Consider the following 21,273-nt stretch of genomic DNA (forward strand, 5'->3'; position numbering starts at 1 on the left):
CATTCACAATTTCTGGTACAAAAAGTTTACATCCCTGCAACAGGAACTAGCTAAACACCTAACACACATCATCATCAATCCACAAGACATGCCAAATTTTCTTACTCAGGGCATCACCTACATGAAACCTAAAAACAACAATACCACAGACCCCACACAATACAGACCAATTACATGTCTTCCAACACTCTACAAATTATTGACATCCTGTATTGCAAACAAAATATACAAACATGTTGAAGAACACGACATTCTAACAGAACAACAAAAAGGTTGCCGTAGAAATCACAAGGGATGCAAAGAACAGTTACTCATAGATTCAGTCATTCTACGGCAAGCACACAAACAACACAGAAACATACACATGGCATATATAGACTACAGAAAAGCATTCGACAGTGTTCCACACAGTTGGCTGCTACATATTCTACACATGTACAAAATACATCCATCACTCATTACATTCTTTCAAAACGCTATGCAGCACTGGAGAACAACACTACATCTCAGGGTTCATAACACTTCCATACAAACAAACCAAATCTTTATTAGGCGAGGAATTTTTCAAGGAGATTCCTTGAGTCCTCTCTGGTTCTGCCTAGCCTTGAATCCATTATCCAACATGTTAAACAACACACAATATGGCTACAATATCAGGCATGAAAAAACAACACAGTATACACTGTCACATCTCATGTACATGGATGACATAAAACTTTATGCATCCACACAAAAACAACTTCATCAACTCCTACAAATCACACATTCATACACCAAGGACATACAAATGGAATTTGGCCTAGATAAATGCAAAACACTTCACATAGAAAAAGGAATCCTGAAGAAAGAAGATTTTGCACTTGGAAATGGAGACGTTATTGAATCCATGGAAGAGGGCGAGTTCTACAAGTATTTAGGATTCCAACAGGCCAAACTAACAGAACATGCACAAATAAAGCAAAGATTAATTAAAGAATACCAAAGTAGGTTAAATGCTATTCTCAGAACACAGTTAAATGCAAAACACACAGTTAAAGCAATAAACACATATGTCATCCCAGTACTCACATATTCTTTTGGAGTTATACATTGGACTCACACAGATCTTGAGCAACTCCAAAGGAAAACAAGAACTACACTTACTAAGCATAAACAACATCATCCTAAATCCGCCACAGAAAGATTAACCCTTCCACGTAAAGATGGCGGACGTGGCCTGATTGACATAGTTAACCTTCACTACAAACAAATACAGTCACTGCGAGAGTTTTTCTACAAAAAACAAGAAACATCACAATTACATAAAGCAGTAACTCTAGCAGACTCGAATAACACACCATTAAACTTACACTCACATCATATGGACACAACACAACATATAAAAAGCATAGACACCATTAAGCAATCGTGGGCTCGAAAGGCACTCCATGGCAGGCATCCTTATGATCTGGCCCATGATTTTGTTGACAAAACTGCGTCAAACAGCTGGTTAGCTCGGGGATGCCTCTTTGGGGAGACGGAAGGATTCATGATTGCCATACAGGATCAGGTCATAAATACTAAAAACTACAGAAAACACATACTCAAAGATGCAACACTCACAAATGACACATGCAGAAAATGTCACATCATGCCAGAAACTATACAACACATCACCTCTGGTTGCAAGCTCTTGGCACAAACAGATTATTTACACAGACATAATCAAGTAGCAAATATAATACACCAAGAGCTTGCAAGGAAACACAAATTAGTAGACATCCACGAACCATATTACAAATACATTCCACAGACAGTATTGGAAAACAACACGCACAAAATGTACTACGACAGAGCCATAATCACAGATAAAACAATTTACCACAACAGACCAGACATCACACTCATTGACAAACACAATAAAATCACATACATTATAGACATATCCATTCCAAACACTCACAATATACAAAACGTATGCACTGAAAAAATTATCAAGTACACAGAACTCGCCCAGGAAATAAGTCATCTGTGGAAGATGGATGGGGTGCTTATTGTACCTGTTGTTCTCTCCTCTACAGGTGTCATACCACACACACTACACAAAAGCCTGGGCACATTACAATTGAATAGAAACACATACATCACACTACAGAAGGCCACTATATTGAATACATGTCATATTGTGAGAAAGTTCCTGAACACAGACGCACACACTGATACACTTCTTTAATTTCTGTCTTGGTTACTATGCCTTGACTTTGGTCCGGCATAGTACGCAGCCACCGGTGTTAACCGAGTATATCTCACTTAACACAATAATAATAATAATTTATAATATATATCTTATGCTGACGATATTATATTGATTAACTACGACCCTCATGTCCTTCAGTCTGATGTACTCCAATTATCTTCCCTTTTAGAAAAAGCTAACCTAAAAATTAATTTACAAAAAACTGTAGTTGTGTTTTTCACTCATTCGTAATCCTCAGTTGCCCACATTCTATATTTACAATAATCCCATAAAATATGTTAATTCTTAAAATGACCTTTGGGTCATTTTTTATCCTAAACTTACTTTCAAAGGACATGTTGATAAGATTATTAAATCTCTAGCTATTTGTCATGGAATTCTTTGACATTTTTGCAAAACCATTTCTTCAAAAATAGTCTTACATTCCATGTATTTTGCCAATATTCAGTCTCTACTCAATTATTGTCTGCCAATATGGGCTATGGCTGTCTCTTCCCATTTACAAAAAATATTAAGCATTAGATAAAATATTTTTTATTTTAAATAAACTCTCTAATCTTCCTTTTACTCCTAATGCTAATGTTGCTAGGTGCAGATTGGGAATTCCCAGTTTTACAGAATGTATTAAATACTTTGACCATTTACTTTTATACAAATACTTCCATGGTTCCATTCGTTCTGATTGACTGTGCCCAAGAAATTTGCCACAAGTTACTCATAATCAAACTTGTTTATTTACCTCATTTTCTAGGCTTTCTGTTTCCTTCAGATCATTTTTATATTGGTCAGTTCAGAATATGGCTGTGTGGAACAATCTCTACATGAAGATTTTCTACCTTTTAAACACATTTTTAAATGGTTACTTTATAATATTTAATCATTTGTTTTTATTTATGTATATTTTTTATCATGTACATACTTTGACTGTTATCCTTTTTTTATTTGTAGTTTAATCTTTTGTTATGGGCATTATTTTTGGGGGAAGGAAATCAATTGTCTTATGACATTTTATTTTGTATATGCAATAAATAAATAAATTTAATTATTTTATAAGTGTAAATAAATTTTAAAAATTAATTAATTAGTTGTTGAACTGTAAGTATTACAGTTACATCAGTTATTTTGGAAGTGAATATTTTTCTCTTTATTTTAAAATAGAAAATTAATATTATCCTATCAAAAAACATTTTAAAAAATTTAAAATAAAATCATATTTAAACAAACAATATTTAATATTACAGATACTTACATCAGCCATAGTAGCTTCCATTACAGGACAAAAATATTCCATTAACACCATTGCTAACTGATACCAAACAGCACACATTTCGCAAAATAAGCACGGCCCATCTTCTTTATCATTCTCACTTTCTGAACATGTATGAATGCCTATCCATGGAGCTTTTATAATGTCATGTAATAGAACCATGACTTTTTGAGCTTCTTCTTGTTCCAATCCTTTATGCTGTGATACTTCTTGGAGCTCTAACTGCATGATTATAGAAATAATTATAACATTATTAATTAAAAATAGCAATATTAATTCATGTCACATGTAAAAACAAGAAAATATATAATATTTGCATTATAAATAACTGAAATTAAAATTTTTTAAATAAAAAGTTTTGAATATATTAATTTTAAATATAAATTGTCACTTAAGTGGAAATTGCAAATATAGAAAGAAATAGATTGAAAAAATAAGATTAAATAATTTTAAAAAATATATGATTAAAAAAGAAAAACTATGTTTTCATGCCAAAAAAATTTTCTACCATATTTTTAATGTATCTTATTTATAAAATTTATATTTACTATGTTTATTCACAAAAAGGGAGAGTTTCCCTGTTAAGGGGGTGTTACATTTAGTAAGGAAAATTACAAAAAAGGTTGAACAGTTTACATATATAAATAATAATCATTATAACATTAATTACAAGTATATTTTTGTTGAATAATAACAATCAAAACCTTAAAGTTATTAATACAGATGGAATCACAGTTATATAGTAGTAATGAACAATGAAACTATTAAATTAGGTTTTTTAATATTTCTGTAATTTTGATAAAGTACTTATATAGTTTATATAACACTTTTTTATTATCTTAGTTCATACTCATTCTAAGTTCAAGGAGTGATTTACATTGAATTGTTTGTTTGGTATCAAGTGAGTCATGCACATTAGTTAAGCCCTGACAATCCTGTATCAGATGATAAAGTGAGAGTTTTTCGGAATTGCACCAAATACATTGATTATTTGCAAAATTAATATAACCATTGTTGATGTAAATAGAATATTTATTAAGGCGTATTTGTGCTATTAATCTTTTCACATTTAAATTAATTGATTTAGATATATATGGTTGTAAAAATGGAATATGGAGTAGATTGGTGAACCAAGGATGATATTTACTCTGATTTAAACTTGTTTGGCCCTTGTTAATAGACTGAGATATTGCAGATTCGATTGTATAGTGTATAGCCATATTTCCAGTCTTGCAGATTATCTTTGAACAGCAGATCAGATATACCAAATGAGTTTAAAATTTTTTGAAACTTAGATTGCCATAGTTGGTTTGAACTTATGTTTTTACTTTTTTTGATAATTTCCTGGTGTAGAACAATTAAATTATTATCACTTTTAAATTTTATATGGTAGTAGAATTTTATTATATGTTTGAGAAAAAAAGGGAATGAGCATATACGGTTGGTTTTGTTATCATTGTAATCATAGCTGAATTCCAAGAGTCAGGGTATGTAATTCCTTTGTACATAGAATTAAATATTTTTAGTAGTTTTCTCTGTGCCTGATGAGGAAGCATCTTTAGAGGGCTAGTTGGGATGTTGTCGCTACCTGAGATAGATTTGATTTTGGTTTTATTAATAGCATCTTCTAAGTCATTAATAGTAAAGTAAGTATCTAAGTATTCATTATGAGTATCAATAATAAAACTTATTAGTGAGATAGGTTGAATATCTGGGAATCTTTGATAGAAACTTTTCCATACATTAAAGTCTATAACTGAAGAATTTATACTAGGATTTATATTAAAGCAAAATTTACATATAGTGGTCCAAAATAAGATATTGTCCTTATGTTATTAATTAGGGTTGATTCAACGTTTCTAAAATAATTCCTCTTTTTTGCCTTAAGCAGATTATTGTAAGTTTGTTTAGCCTTTCTACAGTTAGAAAATTTTACAGCATTTGGATCCTTTCTAAATAAATTTAAGTTAATTTGTTTAATTTTTTTCATTTTGTGACAGTGATGGTCGTACCAGGGGTTTTTATACTTAGTTTATCTATTACCTTTAATCTTTGTGCCTTGAATATAATTATTCATTATTTGAATCATAAGATTATAGCTGTCATTACTATTAGAGTCAGTAGGATCAGGAATATTAAAAAACGATTCTCAATTTCTGTTAAATATCTTGAAGTGTTGTAGGTAATCCTTTGTTACTTCTTAGGAGGTTTAATGGCTTCCGTTTACGAAAATATTAAAAATTTAGTTATAGTTGGGAAGTGATCAGATGCATCAATTGTTGTTGTGATGAATTCGGAGCAACAGTCTAGTAGGAATTCTGAGCAAATTGTGTAATCGATGGTAGATTTTCCATTATGCTGCAGACAGGTAAATTCAGCTGGATAATTGGGTTTAATACGTCCATTAAGAATGAATAATTTGTTGTCAGTTATTATTTTGATTGATTCCAAGTCTATTAGTATACTTATCTTTAGAAAGACGAATGTTCTGAATGTGGGAATTAGGACCATCATACCAAGAATCCATCAAGTTAGAAATACGTGAATTAAAATCTCCCAGTAATAAAATAAATGGAGTAATATGTTGCCAGACATCAATAATATTAAAAATTGCTTTTAATTTTTCCAAGGAATCAGGTGGAATATAGGTAATCATTACTATAATTAATTTATTATTTTCATTTCCAAGTATAGATTCTTTCATGGATATTAATAATAGTATATAGTTATCAGATTTTTCTGTTTGAAGAATTGTACAAAGGTTCTTTTTTAATAGAATACATAACCCACCATTAGGATGACCAGGTCCTGTTGGTTTACATGCTAATGCTGTTTCAATTATGAAATGATTAAAAAAATTTGATTTATATACTAAGTTAGATGTCATCCATATCCCAGTTATTCCAATAATATCTGAATTAAATTTGAATTGTAAAAAATTGGGTTCTGGTATTTTAGTTTTAAGTCCCTGGCAGTTCTAGTTCATGATCACAAAGGGCTGATTAATTAAAATAGGTTTCTTCTGATGGAATGTACTCTGTCTCAACAGACATCAGCTTGTAATTGTCCCTGGCAAGAAAAAAGGGAGAAAAGTCTCTACATGAACCAGTTTTCCCAAAACAGCACTGAATGTCAGTCTGTCTCAACCTGTTATTAACATATCGTTGCGTAATTTTACTTGCTGGTTTTGTTTTCTAATGTCACAAAAGATTGGGAGTAATAGTTTACATCTTATTCTAGATTCCCTTGTTAGATCATGGGAGATTTGCATATCTGTCCATTCATTCAGAGAGTTTTGTTGTTTCATTTTTATGAATTTTGTTAAAAAGTTATCCCGAATTTGATTGCTTTTTAGAGTTAGTCTTATCACTGGGTTCGTTGATTTAGTCAGTTGAGTAATATCCAGAATATCTTCATATGATGCATTTTATATATTCAGTACTAAATTAATAAAGTTGTGTATTTCTAGTTTTGAGCTATTTCTTGAGGCCTGATAATTATAAAGAATTATATTATTATGATTAAATTCATTAATTAGGACATCCATTTTGTATTGTGTGATTTCTTTTTCTGATTTTAAGGTCTCAATTTGCTGTTTTAGGTTATTAATTTGTCCTTGCATATCTTTATATTGCTCTTTGGTTTCTCACATACTTTCGCGTATAAGGTCCAGATCTTAATGGATTATCATTTGAGTTGAAAGTTTTTCATTAGAAGAGAGAATTAAGTCATAAATTTTGTCCCATAGAACTGTAGTTAGGATGTCTGGCAAACTGTTCAGATTATTTAAAGAAGTAGAGTAAGAAGTATTTGGCTCACCTGGAGGTCTTTCGAGGCTATGGGGAGTTATATCCTGGAACAAATCATTAGCAGTCAAAGATGATTCTTGTAAAACTTTATCACCAAGCAAGTTATAATCCGTTATAAATTTAGAAGTGGATGGAAAAGATAAATCTTTTCTACTACTCTTTAAATTTAATTTGTACACTAGTACTTTTTATATATTAACAGGACTTATTATACTGGAAAATATGGATGCAGATATTTAGTCTTACAGATCAAAAATTAATGTTTTTTATTTAGTTCACCTGAACACATACACTTGTAAACTGTAATTCCTGTTAATATATAAAAAGTACTAGTATACAAATTAAATTTAAATAATAGAAAGGACACAAAGGCGTAATTTTCTACTACCCTGTTTGACACGGTTTAGCGGTGGTCTCCCTCTTTTGGTCGGCAAATGTTGCATTTTGATTAATACATAGTATTTTTTCAAAAAATGTTAAATAAAATAATAATAATTTTATTTGCAAAGGGAAAATTTCCCTATAAGGGGGTAGTACAAGTACAAGTTTTACATAAAGAATTAGTTTACATATTAAAAATACGCATTACATATTTTTGTAACGATTATTAACCAATATGATTTATTACAAGACACTGTTAATACCTTTAAGATATAATATTATAAAGGATTTGCCTAAACGACCAACAACAAATTATTAGGTGTTACCAAGAATTTTTTCAGTGGTTTTAACAAAGTAGTTATAAATTTTGTAGGCATCCTTTCTGCTGATGGAATTTAGATTAATTTTAAAGTCGAGAAGTGATCCATCATTGCATATTCTTATAATGTCATATTGTTCACGCAGTTTGGTTAGTGCTTGGCAATTTTGGAGTAGATGGAGCATAGAAAAGTCATCAAATTGGCATAATTGGCAGTAAGTGTTCGAAAAATTTATATATGTACTATTAACAAAGAGAGAGTATTTGTTGAGACGTAGCTGCATTATCAAACGTTTTACGTTTAGATCGGTTGGTTGCCACATATAGGGTTGAAAAGAGGGAATATTGAATATATTAATATACCAAGGATGGTAGTTGCTTTGATTTAGAGAGAGTTGGTCTTTAATAATAGATTGGGATATAGCCGAATTTAGTAGGAGATTATAGGCGAATTTCCAATCTTGGATCGTGTCGGTGAACAGTAGTTCCGATATACCAAAAGAGTTTAAAATTCTTCGAAATTTATAATGCCAGAGCTGCTTGTTTTTCTCGTTATTGCACTGCTTTACCATTTCTTGATATAAAAATTCTGTATTATCATCACTTTTGTATTTAAGTCTGTAGTAAAATTTTATAATACGTTTTAATAAATGGGGAAAGGTCCAAGTGCGACTTGTCTCGTGACGGATAGCGTATCCAGGTATTGTATTTTCAAGATGGAATAACTTTCGGAGGAAGTAAATATGCAGAGTTTCGAGGTTGTATAAATAATCCAGTCCCCATATTGGACTTGCATAGTAAATAATAGGATTTACAATGGTGTTGTAGAGTTTAAAATGGATATTCAAATTTGATGTTTTCATTGTTGCACATAGAAATAATAGATTATCAATTGCTTGTTTAACTTTAATACTTAATTTTGATATTTGGGTTTTAAAGGTCAAATTCCAATCAAACACGACTCCTAGATATGTGACTTCGTTGACTATTTGCAGTGGAGTATTTTCGTGATAAATTTTTGTGTCTTTATTAGATAGTTTGTTGTTCTTACGAAAAATTACTATATTAGTTTTAGTCGGGTTTATTTCCAAGTAGATTGAATTAAGATAAAGGTTGAGTTGATTAATCTTGCGTTGAAGTGATATTTTATTTGGGGCTAGTATAACTAGATCGTCGACAAAGAGGATGTAATGAAATGTTCGATTTTTTATTTCAATGCCTTCGGAAGGATTGTTAAAAAGATGGTCGATGCCCAATAAATAGAAATTAAATAGGTAAGGTGACAAGGGGTCACCCTGGAGCACTCCACGAGTAAGAATTAATGAAGGAGAAATCGTATTGCCTTGTTTAATTTTAACGGAATAATTTGAGTAAAGCTTATTTATGGCAGATGTAAATTTAGCACTGGCACCACAGGCTTTTAAGTTATTTATCAGTAATGGAGTGTAGACTGAATCGAAGGCTTTTTTTATGTCGATGAATGCAGCATAAACTTTCCTATGTTTTTTTGTAAGATAAAGCTGAATTATCATTAGTAGAATAAGGATGGCTGATTCAGTTCCTTTATTTTTTGAAAAGGCATATTGGAATTTAGCTTCTAAATTGTTGACTTTAGTCCATTGTTGGAATTTGGTTGTTAACATTGAAGTAAAACATTTTCTTATTGTAGACAGCAGTGCTATGGGTCTATAGTTGTTAGGGGAAGACTTGTCACCCCTTTTATATAGCATAGTAAGAATAACTGTATTCCAAGAGTCAGGAAAGGAAGTTGCTTTATACATAATATTAAAAATATTAAGTAGTTTTAATCTGGAACTATTAGGTAGCATTTTTAGAAATTTATTAGGAATGTTATCATGACCTGGGGTTGAATTGATTTTTATGTTTTGAATTGCTTCGTTTAAATCATCAATTGAAAAGTCAGCATCCAGGTGTTCATTGTATGCCTGTGTGTTTAATAGTTGGTGGGTCTAAGTGAATTATTGAAAATCGTTGGTAGAAATTTTTCCAAGTGTCGAAGTCAATGATTGGTGAATTTTCGCTTATGCTAGGTTTAAATCAATATCTTCTTACTGTAGTCCAAAATAATTTGTTGTCTTTGTTATATTTAATTAAATTTAATTCAAGCTTCTTGAAGTAATTTTTCTTTTTTGTCTTAATTAGGTTGTTATAAGCTCGTTTAGCATCTTTATAGTTGTTAAAATTGATGTTGTTAGAGTTTAATCTAAATATTTTTAGTTTAGTCTTTTTTTCCATTTTCTTTTTATAACAGTCAAAGTCAAACCAGCCCTTTCTCAATCCATGATTAAGTTTTCTTTTACCATTATTCAGAACAATGTAGTCATTCATTATATTAATCATTAACCTGTATAAATCTTCGCTATTGTTTTCTATTACAGTCGGGATGTCGCCAAATCGGTTTTCAATTTCTTTAGAGTACCTGCAAGTTTTGTATTGTACACGTTGTTTTTTGGATGGTAATTTGTCAGAGTTTTTTGTCGAGAATAATAGAAGTTTTACCATTGTGGGGAAATGATCGGAGATATCAAAGTTAATAACATTGAAGTCCATGCAGCAATCTAGCAATAATTCCGAACAAATCGTGAAGTCAATCGTTGATTTTCCTGTATGTGTTAAACAAGTAAATTCTGCTGGTATATCAGTTTCAATTCGACCATTGATTATATACATTTTAAGATTCGTTATTATTTCTATTAATTTTTGCCCCAGTCTGTTTAGGTGTTTATCTTTCGAGAAGCGAATATTTTGTATTAATGGATTAGTACCTTTATATTTGGAGTCCATTCTGTTGGCTATTCTTGCATTGAAATCACCCAATATTATGGAGTAAGGAGTCATGTATTGCCAAGTCTCGACGTGTTTAGATATTTCATTCAAAGTTGTTATATCGTCTGGTGAAATATAAGCAAGTATTAAATTTATTAGATTATTTTTGATATTTGCAAGCATAGGTTTATTGATTTGAATAAGAAGCAAAATAAAGTTCTTAGATTTTTTTGTTTGTAGTATTTTACAGACACCTTTTTTTAATAGTAAACAGAGGCCTCCACTTGGACGGCCTGGGCCAATAGGTTTATTTGCCGTTACTGATTCGATTATAAATTTCTCGAAAAATTTTGACTTGTAGACCAATTCTGAGGTTAACCAGGTTTCAGTAATAGCCAAGATGTCTGGTTCATATTTAGATGTAAAAGCATCAATTTGAGGTATTTTATGTTTGAGGCCCTGACTATTCCAATTAATAACAATAAGGCATTGGTTGTTAGAATGTGATTTGCAAACTCGAGACTTGTCTTGTTTGTTAATTTGTCATTTAGTTGTATCTGTTCTTGACGATGGAAGGAAAGTGTCTGCCTGTACCAGTTTTCCAGTGGTTAAATTATAGGTCAGCTTTTCATGGTTGATTAGTAAAACATCATTCCGCAGTTTAACCTGAGGATATTGTTTACGTAGTTCGTAAAAAGTTGGTAGTAAGAATTTCCGTCTAGCTCTTGAATTATTAGTTAAGTCCGGTGATATTTGTAAATTATTCCATTCTTCTAACAAATTTTGTTGTTTTTTCCGTATAATAGTAGTAAAAATACGGTCTCTAATTTGATTATTGCTGAGAGTGATTCTTAATGTTATGTTGGGCGTTTTAGACAATTGAATTACCTCTAGTATATCTTCTTGAGCTATATTTTGTAGATTTAAGAGAGAAGTAATAAAATTATGTATTTCTGCTCTTGAAGTGGTTTTATGGTTTGGATAATTATACATGATAATATTATTATAGCGATGTTCGTTAATTAACGAGTCCATTTTGAATTGAATGCAATCATTGTTAGTTTGTAACTTATCTACCTGTTGTTTTAAGTTTGTTATTTGTTCCTCCATTTTTATCTGATGATCCTTCGTTTCACGGATATTTTCATGAATAATTTCTAGATCTTGTTTTATCTTAACCATTTGTCTAAAGAGTTTGTCGTTAGCAGAATTAATCAGTTCCGATATTTTGTTCCATAACACTGAAGTAGAGGTGTCTGGAAGGTTGTCCGGTTTAGTAGAAGGATAATAGTCAGACTTGGTAGACTCACCTGAAACGTTATTTACACTTATTTGCGATGAATTTAAGTTGGAATTCATTTCGTCGCTAGGTTCTTCATGAAGATTTTTTTCAGAGTTGAAGTTAAAGTCCATTATCGTCCTAGAGTTTGACGGAAGAGGTTGGTTCTTCTTGGTATCCGGTTTGGCACGATTTATTGGAGGTCTTCCCCGCTTAGGTGGAGAGCGTTGCATATTTGTTAATGATGTAATTATTGAAGTATTAATCTTAGTATGTTACAAATTTACACTTATAACATTAATAGAAAGACAAAAACGTTTGTATCTTAGGCTTAGTATGGATGACCAGGAGCACAAGAAAAAACGCCAGCAGTCTCGACAGATGAACACGCCCCCCAATGTTAAATAAAATTTAAAGTAAAGCTTTGTTTAGTAAAATTAGTTGAACAAAAATAACCAACACTTTGGTTCTTGCAGGTATACAAACTGTACAAAAAAGTCAATAGTAGCCTTGACTACCAGACGCACCCCCCTCTCTTACAGTAAATATTTATTTTTATTGAAAGTGAAACAACCGTAGGTGCTGATTCTCATCCATGCAAGCAGTTTAACACTTTAATTTTGTCTTTGAAGGTCATCACTTTGACCTTTTTTAATATTTTGCCATTAGAATCTTGTTTAGATAACATTGTTGATTTGAATAAATAAAATAAAAACTAAGTAAAATATAATTGTAAAACACAATGCCTATGTCACAATATATACTAATATAAATCACAACATTTATTATAACAATGTGAAATTATTTAGTAATCCATTACAGTCTAATAGTCAACAATATGTATTTTATTAGAATATGTTTAACATTCAAAATCTATTAATTCTCTCTCTTATCTATCATTTCATTATTTTTTTTAATCCTATATATAAGCAATTTTTAGCTTTACAAATATGAAAAATAGCTGCAAATATGTGAAATGTGTAAATATAGAGCTTCTATCATATGCTTATTTCTGGTAGCATTTATTATATACAGGGTGTCCAGAAAGGGTGAGTGCAATTTAAAAGTAAAATACATTAAAAATAAAAAATTTTCAAAGAACGTTTTGTTTTTATTTTCAATCTACGGTTATTGGAAAATTATTTACTAAAAATTATGTTATCTAAATGGCATCTGTTATGCTCCTGGCATTCTTCTAATCTCAAGCGAAGATTTCTCAGTACATGTGAGTGGTGGCCAGTTAACATCACCTCTCTGTGAAATCAGCTTATTGGGGAATAACTCCTTTACGGCTTCAATTGAATCATTTGATGTATGACAAGTGGCACCATCTTGTTGAAACCATGTTCTTATATTGAAGCCATGAAACTATTGCAAAGATGGAGCTAAAAAATTTGAAATCATCTCATAGTATCTCTGATTTCACGAAGAGGTGATGTTAACTGGCCACCACGCAGTCCAGACCTGAGTCCTCTGGACTATTTCTTATGGGGATTTCTTAAAGAGAGGGTGTATGAAAATAAGCCGAGGACATTAACTCAATTAAAGCAGAATATCACAGCAGAAATGGCATTGATATCTCAGGTTTTGTGTCAACGTGTACTGAGAAATCTTCGCTCAAGATTAGAAGAGTGCCAGGAGCGTAACAGATGCCATTTAGATAACATAATTTTTAGTAAATAACTTCTCTTTACTCAATACCGGAAGATAGTCAATTATGTACCTCTAAAAACCTGTTACCGGTGAGTATTTAATCATCCAAAGAACAAAAAACTAGATTTGACGAACGTTTTTGAACCTTCCAAGGTTCTTCTTCAGGTTGCGACGAATTTCCGTTAAAATGTTGTTAAGATCGAATATTACTTGAAATTTGAATAAGTAATTTTAGTAAATAATTTTCCAATAACCGTAGATTGAAAATAAAAACAAAACTTTCTTTGAACATTTTTTATTTTTAATTTATTTCAAAACTGCACTCACCCTTTCTGGACACCCTGTATTTCAAAGTATTATTTGTAAAAAATGATACTAGTTTTCTGACCATACAAAAAACTTGATAAACAAAATAACAAGATAAGTAACATCAGAAATCTTAATTTTTCATTTATTAATAAAACCAAAGTATTTTATAAAACACTGAATGAAATGAAAATAAATAATAAATATTTCTACAAGAAATTTGCAAGCATTAATTGCAAATCGAAATTATTATAAGAACTACTATTATTAGCAACACAGAATATTGATTTTGTACTGAATTTAAATCTATTTTGTACCATATATTCAGAAATTTTATCAAATAAAGAGTTCATATATATATTTGTAGTATGAAAATACTTTTTTAATGCTTAGAATTTAAATATCATTGATGTAAACAATAACATTTCTGCTATGAGAATATCAAAAATTTCATTAATGTAATAATGCTTCAAAAAAAAATTCTTACCTGTTTAATTAATGTATCTATCATCAATATAAAGCATGTTAAATTTATTTCAGCTTCAGATTTATAGTCAATATTTTGTGGTAAATTGAATTCTTCAGCAACATTTGATGATTCATCAGTTCCTGATCCTTGTTTTATGTCTGTCTTCTTTGCTAGACCAACTGTACTTTGCTGTCTTGGAATAACTTTTGATATTTTTCCTTTCACTTCTTGTATTTCAATAGTGGAAATAACACCTTTACTGAACATCGTCAATATTAAATTTAAAGGAATAGGAACTTCCAGCATAGTAAGTATCTGTAAATATATATATATATATATATATATATTTCTGCAAAATGTAATCATTCCATAAAAAATTAAAATTAAAACTTTCAATTTACAGATTTATTTTGATAAATTCATCTATATCAGTTCCAACATAATATAAATTTTAGAAATTGAGAAAGCTAACAAGTAAGAATTAGTATCAAATAAACAACATACAACATCAAATAAACAAATTTATTTCATAATAATTCTTTAAAAATAAATAAATAAATTAATAATATGTTATTATTTTAATAATGGTTTATTGTATTACAAGTGGCTAGTTGGGACATGAAATGAAAATATATATATTGATAGTAAATAGTTTTATGGGGCATTTTCTTTTTCAGGTGGTACCTGTTTACTAATCCTCCCATGGCTGACACCTACAATCAAAATCTGCTTCTACTTATGCTACTTATACTTAAGTTAGTTTTTTTGTCTCCACTGTAGCATAAAAATGTTTTATGCTACAGTGCCACCAAGTGTTCAGTTAAGATACCAATGTTAAAAATAAAACAAACAAACAGATTTTCAATGATTTCTTTGACAAATTTCAAAATTATTTTACTTTTCCTACCATTCTGGAGCTGAGATCTTTCAATCAAGCTATCAACCATAAAAATCCATCCAGTGGTTTATGCAAAATTTCTTGTAAACTACAGAATTATATATTGAGAGATAATTAAAATTATAAATTGATCATCCTGTTTATGTTGTTCAAATAGATCATAATAATAAAAAATACCATCTTTTTACGTAGCTAATCTGCAGCAGCATATAACTTTCAATTTTAAAAAATTGCTAAAACTAAAATAAAACTTTCATGTAAGTACTGTACATATCTCACATCTCCAAAGTGGAATTAAAAACATGATATGCAAGTTAGAAAGTATTATCTCAAGCATGTTATTGCTTTTCCCTATTTCTCCCATTCATTTCTAATAGAAGTTCAGTGTAGATGTAATTTTCAAAACCAAAATTAAAAACTTATCTGCTTTCAAGATACATGTTTAACCTTTCATCCAATAATGTGTGTATTGGATTAAAATTTATTTTATTTTATGGTTGTTCAGAAAAGAAGTAAAAGTGTTTAATAGCATCTATTAAAGAGGATCAATGCATAAAAAAATGAATGGGAGAAGACTAGAGGAAAAGCATATGATACATACCTTCAGAGATTTAAAAAAAAAATTGTCTGCAGTAGATTCATATGTTTACAGAGAACCAATAATTTTGAATGATCTCAGACAAAACTGTAGAAGTACTTGCTAATAGATTACAAGTTGCAAAATCAGTAGATAACTACCCCATTATATAACTAGCACCTAATTTCAAATTGATTTTTCTCAAGGTTTCAAGAAATTCAAGAAGAGTAGCTAATATTTCTACAAATTAAGTAGCCTATACTGTGAGTTGGAACATTACTGATGCACAATAATACATTTTAAAGAACAGGTTTGTTAGATTGTTACTTACAATTGACTGATAGAAAGTCACATGGTCACTATGTGAATGTTTTTAAAAAAATTTGTTGTAGGAGCAACATGCAGCTATCTTTTTAAATTTTTAATGTTTAAATTTTAAAGTATATTTTAAATTACATCATTTGCCAAAATATTTTAAAATGCATCTTAAGGTAAATGATGTCACTGAGCTAAAATTGATAAACTTTTTTTTAAAATAGCTAATAGCTGATATTTCTGCAAACTAAGTAGCTTATACTTTCCATTGGATCATAAAAAGAATATAACCAAAATTTCACCTGGCTTGAATACAAATAGGAGTTATAAGGAATCAATATTGACATCAACATACAACACTTCTAAATAAAAAATTATTAACAAAAACAATATAACAATAAATAAATAGATAATACAATGTGTTATGAAGTAACACCATCTATGGAGAAAGAAAGATAGCAAATGTAGTTAATACAAACAAACAGACTTTGGTTATTATATTAACAGTACAGTATAGTACAGTTATTATATTATAGTACAGTAGAGAGTCGTTTATCCGAACACCAGTTATCCAAAACGTCGGTTATCCGAACGCTTTCCAGTCTGACTGTGTCGTGCTGAATCGAACTTTTTTGATACTAGATTTACTTCTAGAGTTAATTTTTATGTTTTTATATTTTTCAATATATTTATTTTGTTTGTACAAAATAAAGAAATAATTTTTAACGATACAATAGCCTCGATTATTATTATAAAAATTTTCGTTAGGCTTAAAATTGACGAAAATTCAACACAAAGCGACACGCAATGGAGAAAAATTTCAACATCGGACAGGTTAATATTTTTTCGCACATAATCAGTTATCCGAACAACCCCAGTCCCCAGTTGATTCGGATAAACGACTCTCTACTGTAATATCATCTTTCACATAAAAATATAGTAAGTAAAAGTAGAAAGATTGTTACAGATCTTAATTTTTGGCAAAAGAAATATAAGTTACATAAATGTGTACTGTAAAACTCCTTTTGTAAAAAAAAAAACTCTGAATTTATTAATGTATATTTTCTATCAAAATTGATTTAATAGTTAAACTTGACAGTTTATTATATACAGATGAAAGACACAGTCGCTCTAAAAAAATTCCTGATGATCACCATTTTATTTTCATTAGTGTTCTAGAACACACCATAGACAGCCAGACCTTCCTTTTTAGTCTACTCAGCTGCCCATTTTTTAAAAAAGTTCCTTAAAAACACAGAAAACCAATAAAAATTTAAAACTTTCTTAAAAGTGGAAATGGCAAATCTTACGACGTCTTAATGATTTCATCCTTATCCATTTGGGGTTTTGGCTCCTTTATATCTACTTAGGAATAGCACTGAAAAATGTAGATTATGCCGTAACATCCCTCTGGTGACGAATTTTAACAACATACTTGAATTTCTGTAGAATGAATAAATTTTCATCTGTATTAAAAAATTTATTCATCCAACAGAAATTCAAAAGTTTATTATATATTTCATTCTATTCCAACTTTAATCACTATGAATGCAATATATATATTTTATACATATGATCAAGAATATTTGATATTTTCCTTTAAGTATAAGTATGCTATATGAAAAAATCTTTAAACAATGTTTTCATTATCACAACAAAAATATGTCTGACAAGATTGCCCATCAAGTTTTCCAAATAGATTTTTCAAAATAGTATATCAGTTGGTTTGAAGAATCTTTTAGATACAAAGAAAGACTATTGGAAAAGAAAATCCATTAACCATGTATGTAAATAAGTTGTTTTTCAGAAAATACATTTGGTATTTAATTTTTATGAACAATCCACAGTGCAAGCAAAACAAACATAAACATTATAACCCAATATAAAAGAAAAATAAAGAGAAATAGTAAATTGGTTTGTAATTCTGATACTGTAAAGATTAAATTACAATATAGTGGGAATTCTAATGCTGGTAGTAGTAAAATTAGGACTCCTGGCAATACTAGTTATGATCCAAAACAAAATATACTGAAATACCTGCTGATCAATATTGATAATTTAATATTAACCTTCTACAATTTTTTAAAGTATGATTTTCACTTTATATTTTATCACAGCTGCAAGAATAATAAAAATATATCAATCATTATCATAAATTGAATATTCATAAGTTAAAATCCACCTGAATATTTATAATATTTATTATTTGTCCTAAACAACCAAGATATCAAACATAAGACAAACTAGTTTTATTGAGTTGCAAGTGGATATTTTCAATAATCATTTGGTAACTTTCTGGATAGATATTAGTTACTACGTGGAAGATATAAAATGAAATCAAATATTTTCCTTTGACAAGTATTTAAAAATGATTTAACTAATAAGTGTACAGGAGAAAACATGTTTTTCTGCATCTGCACTGAATGGTACAAAAATTTGCTCAATGTTATTGAATGACAGCATCGATAATATGCTTTTGTAAGATTAAATTTTATAAGTAAAAATAAATGAAAATATATGTAACTGTTTAGTATTCACTGTTCTTTAAATATTAGAATTTATATTTTTATGTAACAGAGCATTTTTCCCCCCTTTCTTTTACTTTACTATAAACTTATTGTATTACTCACTAATAGATTACTGTCTTAAATTATAAAATATAACAATACAGTGGGTGATCAGTTAATGAACAGTTCAGACTGTGAACAAATTGAACAACAAACACTTTCACAAAAGATTTTTATGTTCAGACAACAAACACGTGTTCAGATAATGAACACGTCACAGAACAAACACAAGGAGAAGCAATGCTGCATTTAAGATTTGTAAAACTATATTTTACTGGCATCTATGAATGGTTTATGGAATGAGAATTTTTCACAGTTGTATACATAACCTTTTTAGCACTAGTTGATTTCTGTTCTCTGAATTTTTGTAAGTGTTTTTCTGAACTTTTTATTTTAAAATACTGATAATATTATGGGACCTAAAAAGAGAGTTTACTATAGAAACTAAGCAAGAGATAATAGCTAAAGTAGAGAGTGGGCAGATGTCTGATGTTGCTAGGCAGTATGGCTTCAACAGGTCTACAGTAGATACAATCTTAGCTAAGAAAGATACTGTATAATCAAAAAGACTCAAGCAGATAAAGGAGTAATGAAAATTACATCTGGGAAACAAAGATGTGTCTTCCATGAAAAAAATAGAGAAATTGCTTTTAGTTTTTTATTAACATATAAATAAACATAGTAAGAAATTATATTGTTTTTTATTTATTTTTTGGAGTCTCTAGAATGAATTAATCAAATTCCCATAAAAATCTAAGGTAAATCGATAATTGGTTAACAAACAATTCGGGCAGTAAACATTGTCTTTGAATGGATTATGTTTGTTAACTGATCACACACTGTATATCTTTAAATTAGAAACTTTTTTGAATATCTTATATTTGACTAAAACAATTTTCCAATACTGAAAAATACCATGTGAAAATATGCTTTTTTCTTTGTCAAAAGAAAAACACGTGTAACAAAAAAAACAAAGCGGAAACTTTAATTATGGCAAAAAATAGCTACAGGTTCTTTTCTAGGATGCCAGAATATTTTCTATCCCGACAGATGAAAATAATCATATGATCGAACAAGGTTGTACATACAAAATTCCAAATATATATATTACGTGACAAAAGAGAAATAATTAAAACTAATCTTACGCTAATATTAAACTATCACAAATACGAATAAAGATAAAAACTAAGACTAATATTAAACTATAGTAGGAGAATAGGGGACAGGAAGGAAAAGTAAGAAATTAGATAGAGGGTACCCAGTGTTGGTTCTTGAGGTCTTCAAAAAACGGCCCTTTTCTTTATAATGTCCGTAGCAAAAGTTTTACACAAAGGAACGAGGGTATTTCCTTTTTTCTTTCAGTTCAATCACTCGTCGACAGTTTGGATGCGATAATTTATCGTTAACTCCTTGAATCTATCACAGAGATCCTTAGTCAGTCTCTGAAGCTCTACCTTTTTTCTTCTGTACGCTGCCAACAATGCACCAGAAGCTGGTCTCTCTACTTTCCTCTCTCGAGTCCAAATTCCGTCTCGTCTCGAGTTCACGACCCTCCTGCCTTCTAGTATCGTACTCATCCCCTCGGGGGTCGCGCACCCTTTCTTTGTTTTAGGGGATATAAGGAAAGGAATTTCGGAAAGAGACATTCCAAAGAGGGAAGACAATAGACAAAGAAAAGAAAGGGGAGAAAAGCATGTAAAGCGAAAATAAAACTAAAAAATAAAATATAATATAAATTATATACAAACACATGGCATACAGCCACAACCATTTCTATTGATTTTGCAGAAATTCTACTACTAAAATTCTGGTATTGAAAATTCATCCAGTATTGGAATCTATTGTGTAAAAATGAAATTATACTTTACAAACCTGTAACCAATAGAGTGCTTGTTCTTGTACTGGGGCAGTAGAATTTTCAAATCTTGAACTAAGAAATCTATACATTTCCTGAGTACTAAATCCAAGAGGACTTAAATCAGGATCCAAAACTTTGCTAATAATTAAAACAAGAACAATTCATTTAGCCAATAGTAAATTTCCTTTTGCTATTTATTTTTATTTTCAAGTTTATATAATATTAAATGACGATTATGATTCCATAATATATTATAATAATGTAAATACATGTATACAATATATATCACATAATGTAAAATATTATTTTTTAAAATTATAATATTTCAGTTCAATAATCTGTAATGTTTGATAGTAATCAAATTTCTGTTAATATTCTTCATTATTTGCAATTCAAAATCAATAACAAAGTTATTACAAACATAAATAAATTTAACAGTTAATTATGATACATGTAGAAGAAACACTAGAAGTAAGGGGCTGATCATACATGACATCCACACTGGAAGGGAGGAAGGTGGTTATGACAAGTCAGACAAAGGGGAAGAGAGGG

At 29.8% G+C, this 21,273-nt stretch overlaps 1 protein-coding gene across 5 annotated transcripts in view; it reads right to left on the minus strand.

Moving 5' to 3' along the window:
• Nucleotides 1–21,273, minus strand: part of unc79 (UNC-79 domain-containing protein) — a 115,957-nt gene that overhangs the window by 46,648 nt on the left and 48,036 nt on the right. For all 5 annotated transcript variants that reach the window (XM_067263759.1, XM_067263757.1, XM_067263758.1 and 2 more), the window contains exons 18-20: nucleotides 20,736–20,859; nucleotides 14,525–14,821; nucleotides 3,486–3,725 (exon numbers count right to left, since the gene is read on the minus strand). In XM_067263759.1, the coding sequence (XP_067119860.1) occupies nucleotides 3,486–3,725; nucleotides 14,525–14,821; nucleotides 20,736–20,859 (661 nt within the window). The remainder of the gene's footprint in view (nucleotides 1–3,485; nucleotides 3,726–14,524; nucleotides 14,822–20,735; nucleotides 20,860–21,273) is intronic.

This window comes from Centruroides vittatus, unplaced genomic scaffold, assembly GCF_030686945.1.
Source record: "Centruroides vittatus isolate TY-2023 unplaced genomic scaffold, ASM3068694v2 contig_18, whole genome shotgun sequence".
Lineage (NCBI taxonomy): Eukaryota > Metazoa > Arthropoda > Arachnida > Scorpiones > Buthidae > Centruroides > Centruroides vittatus.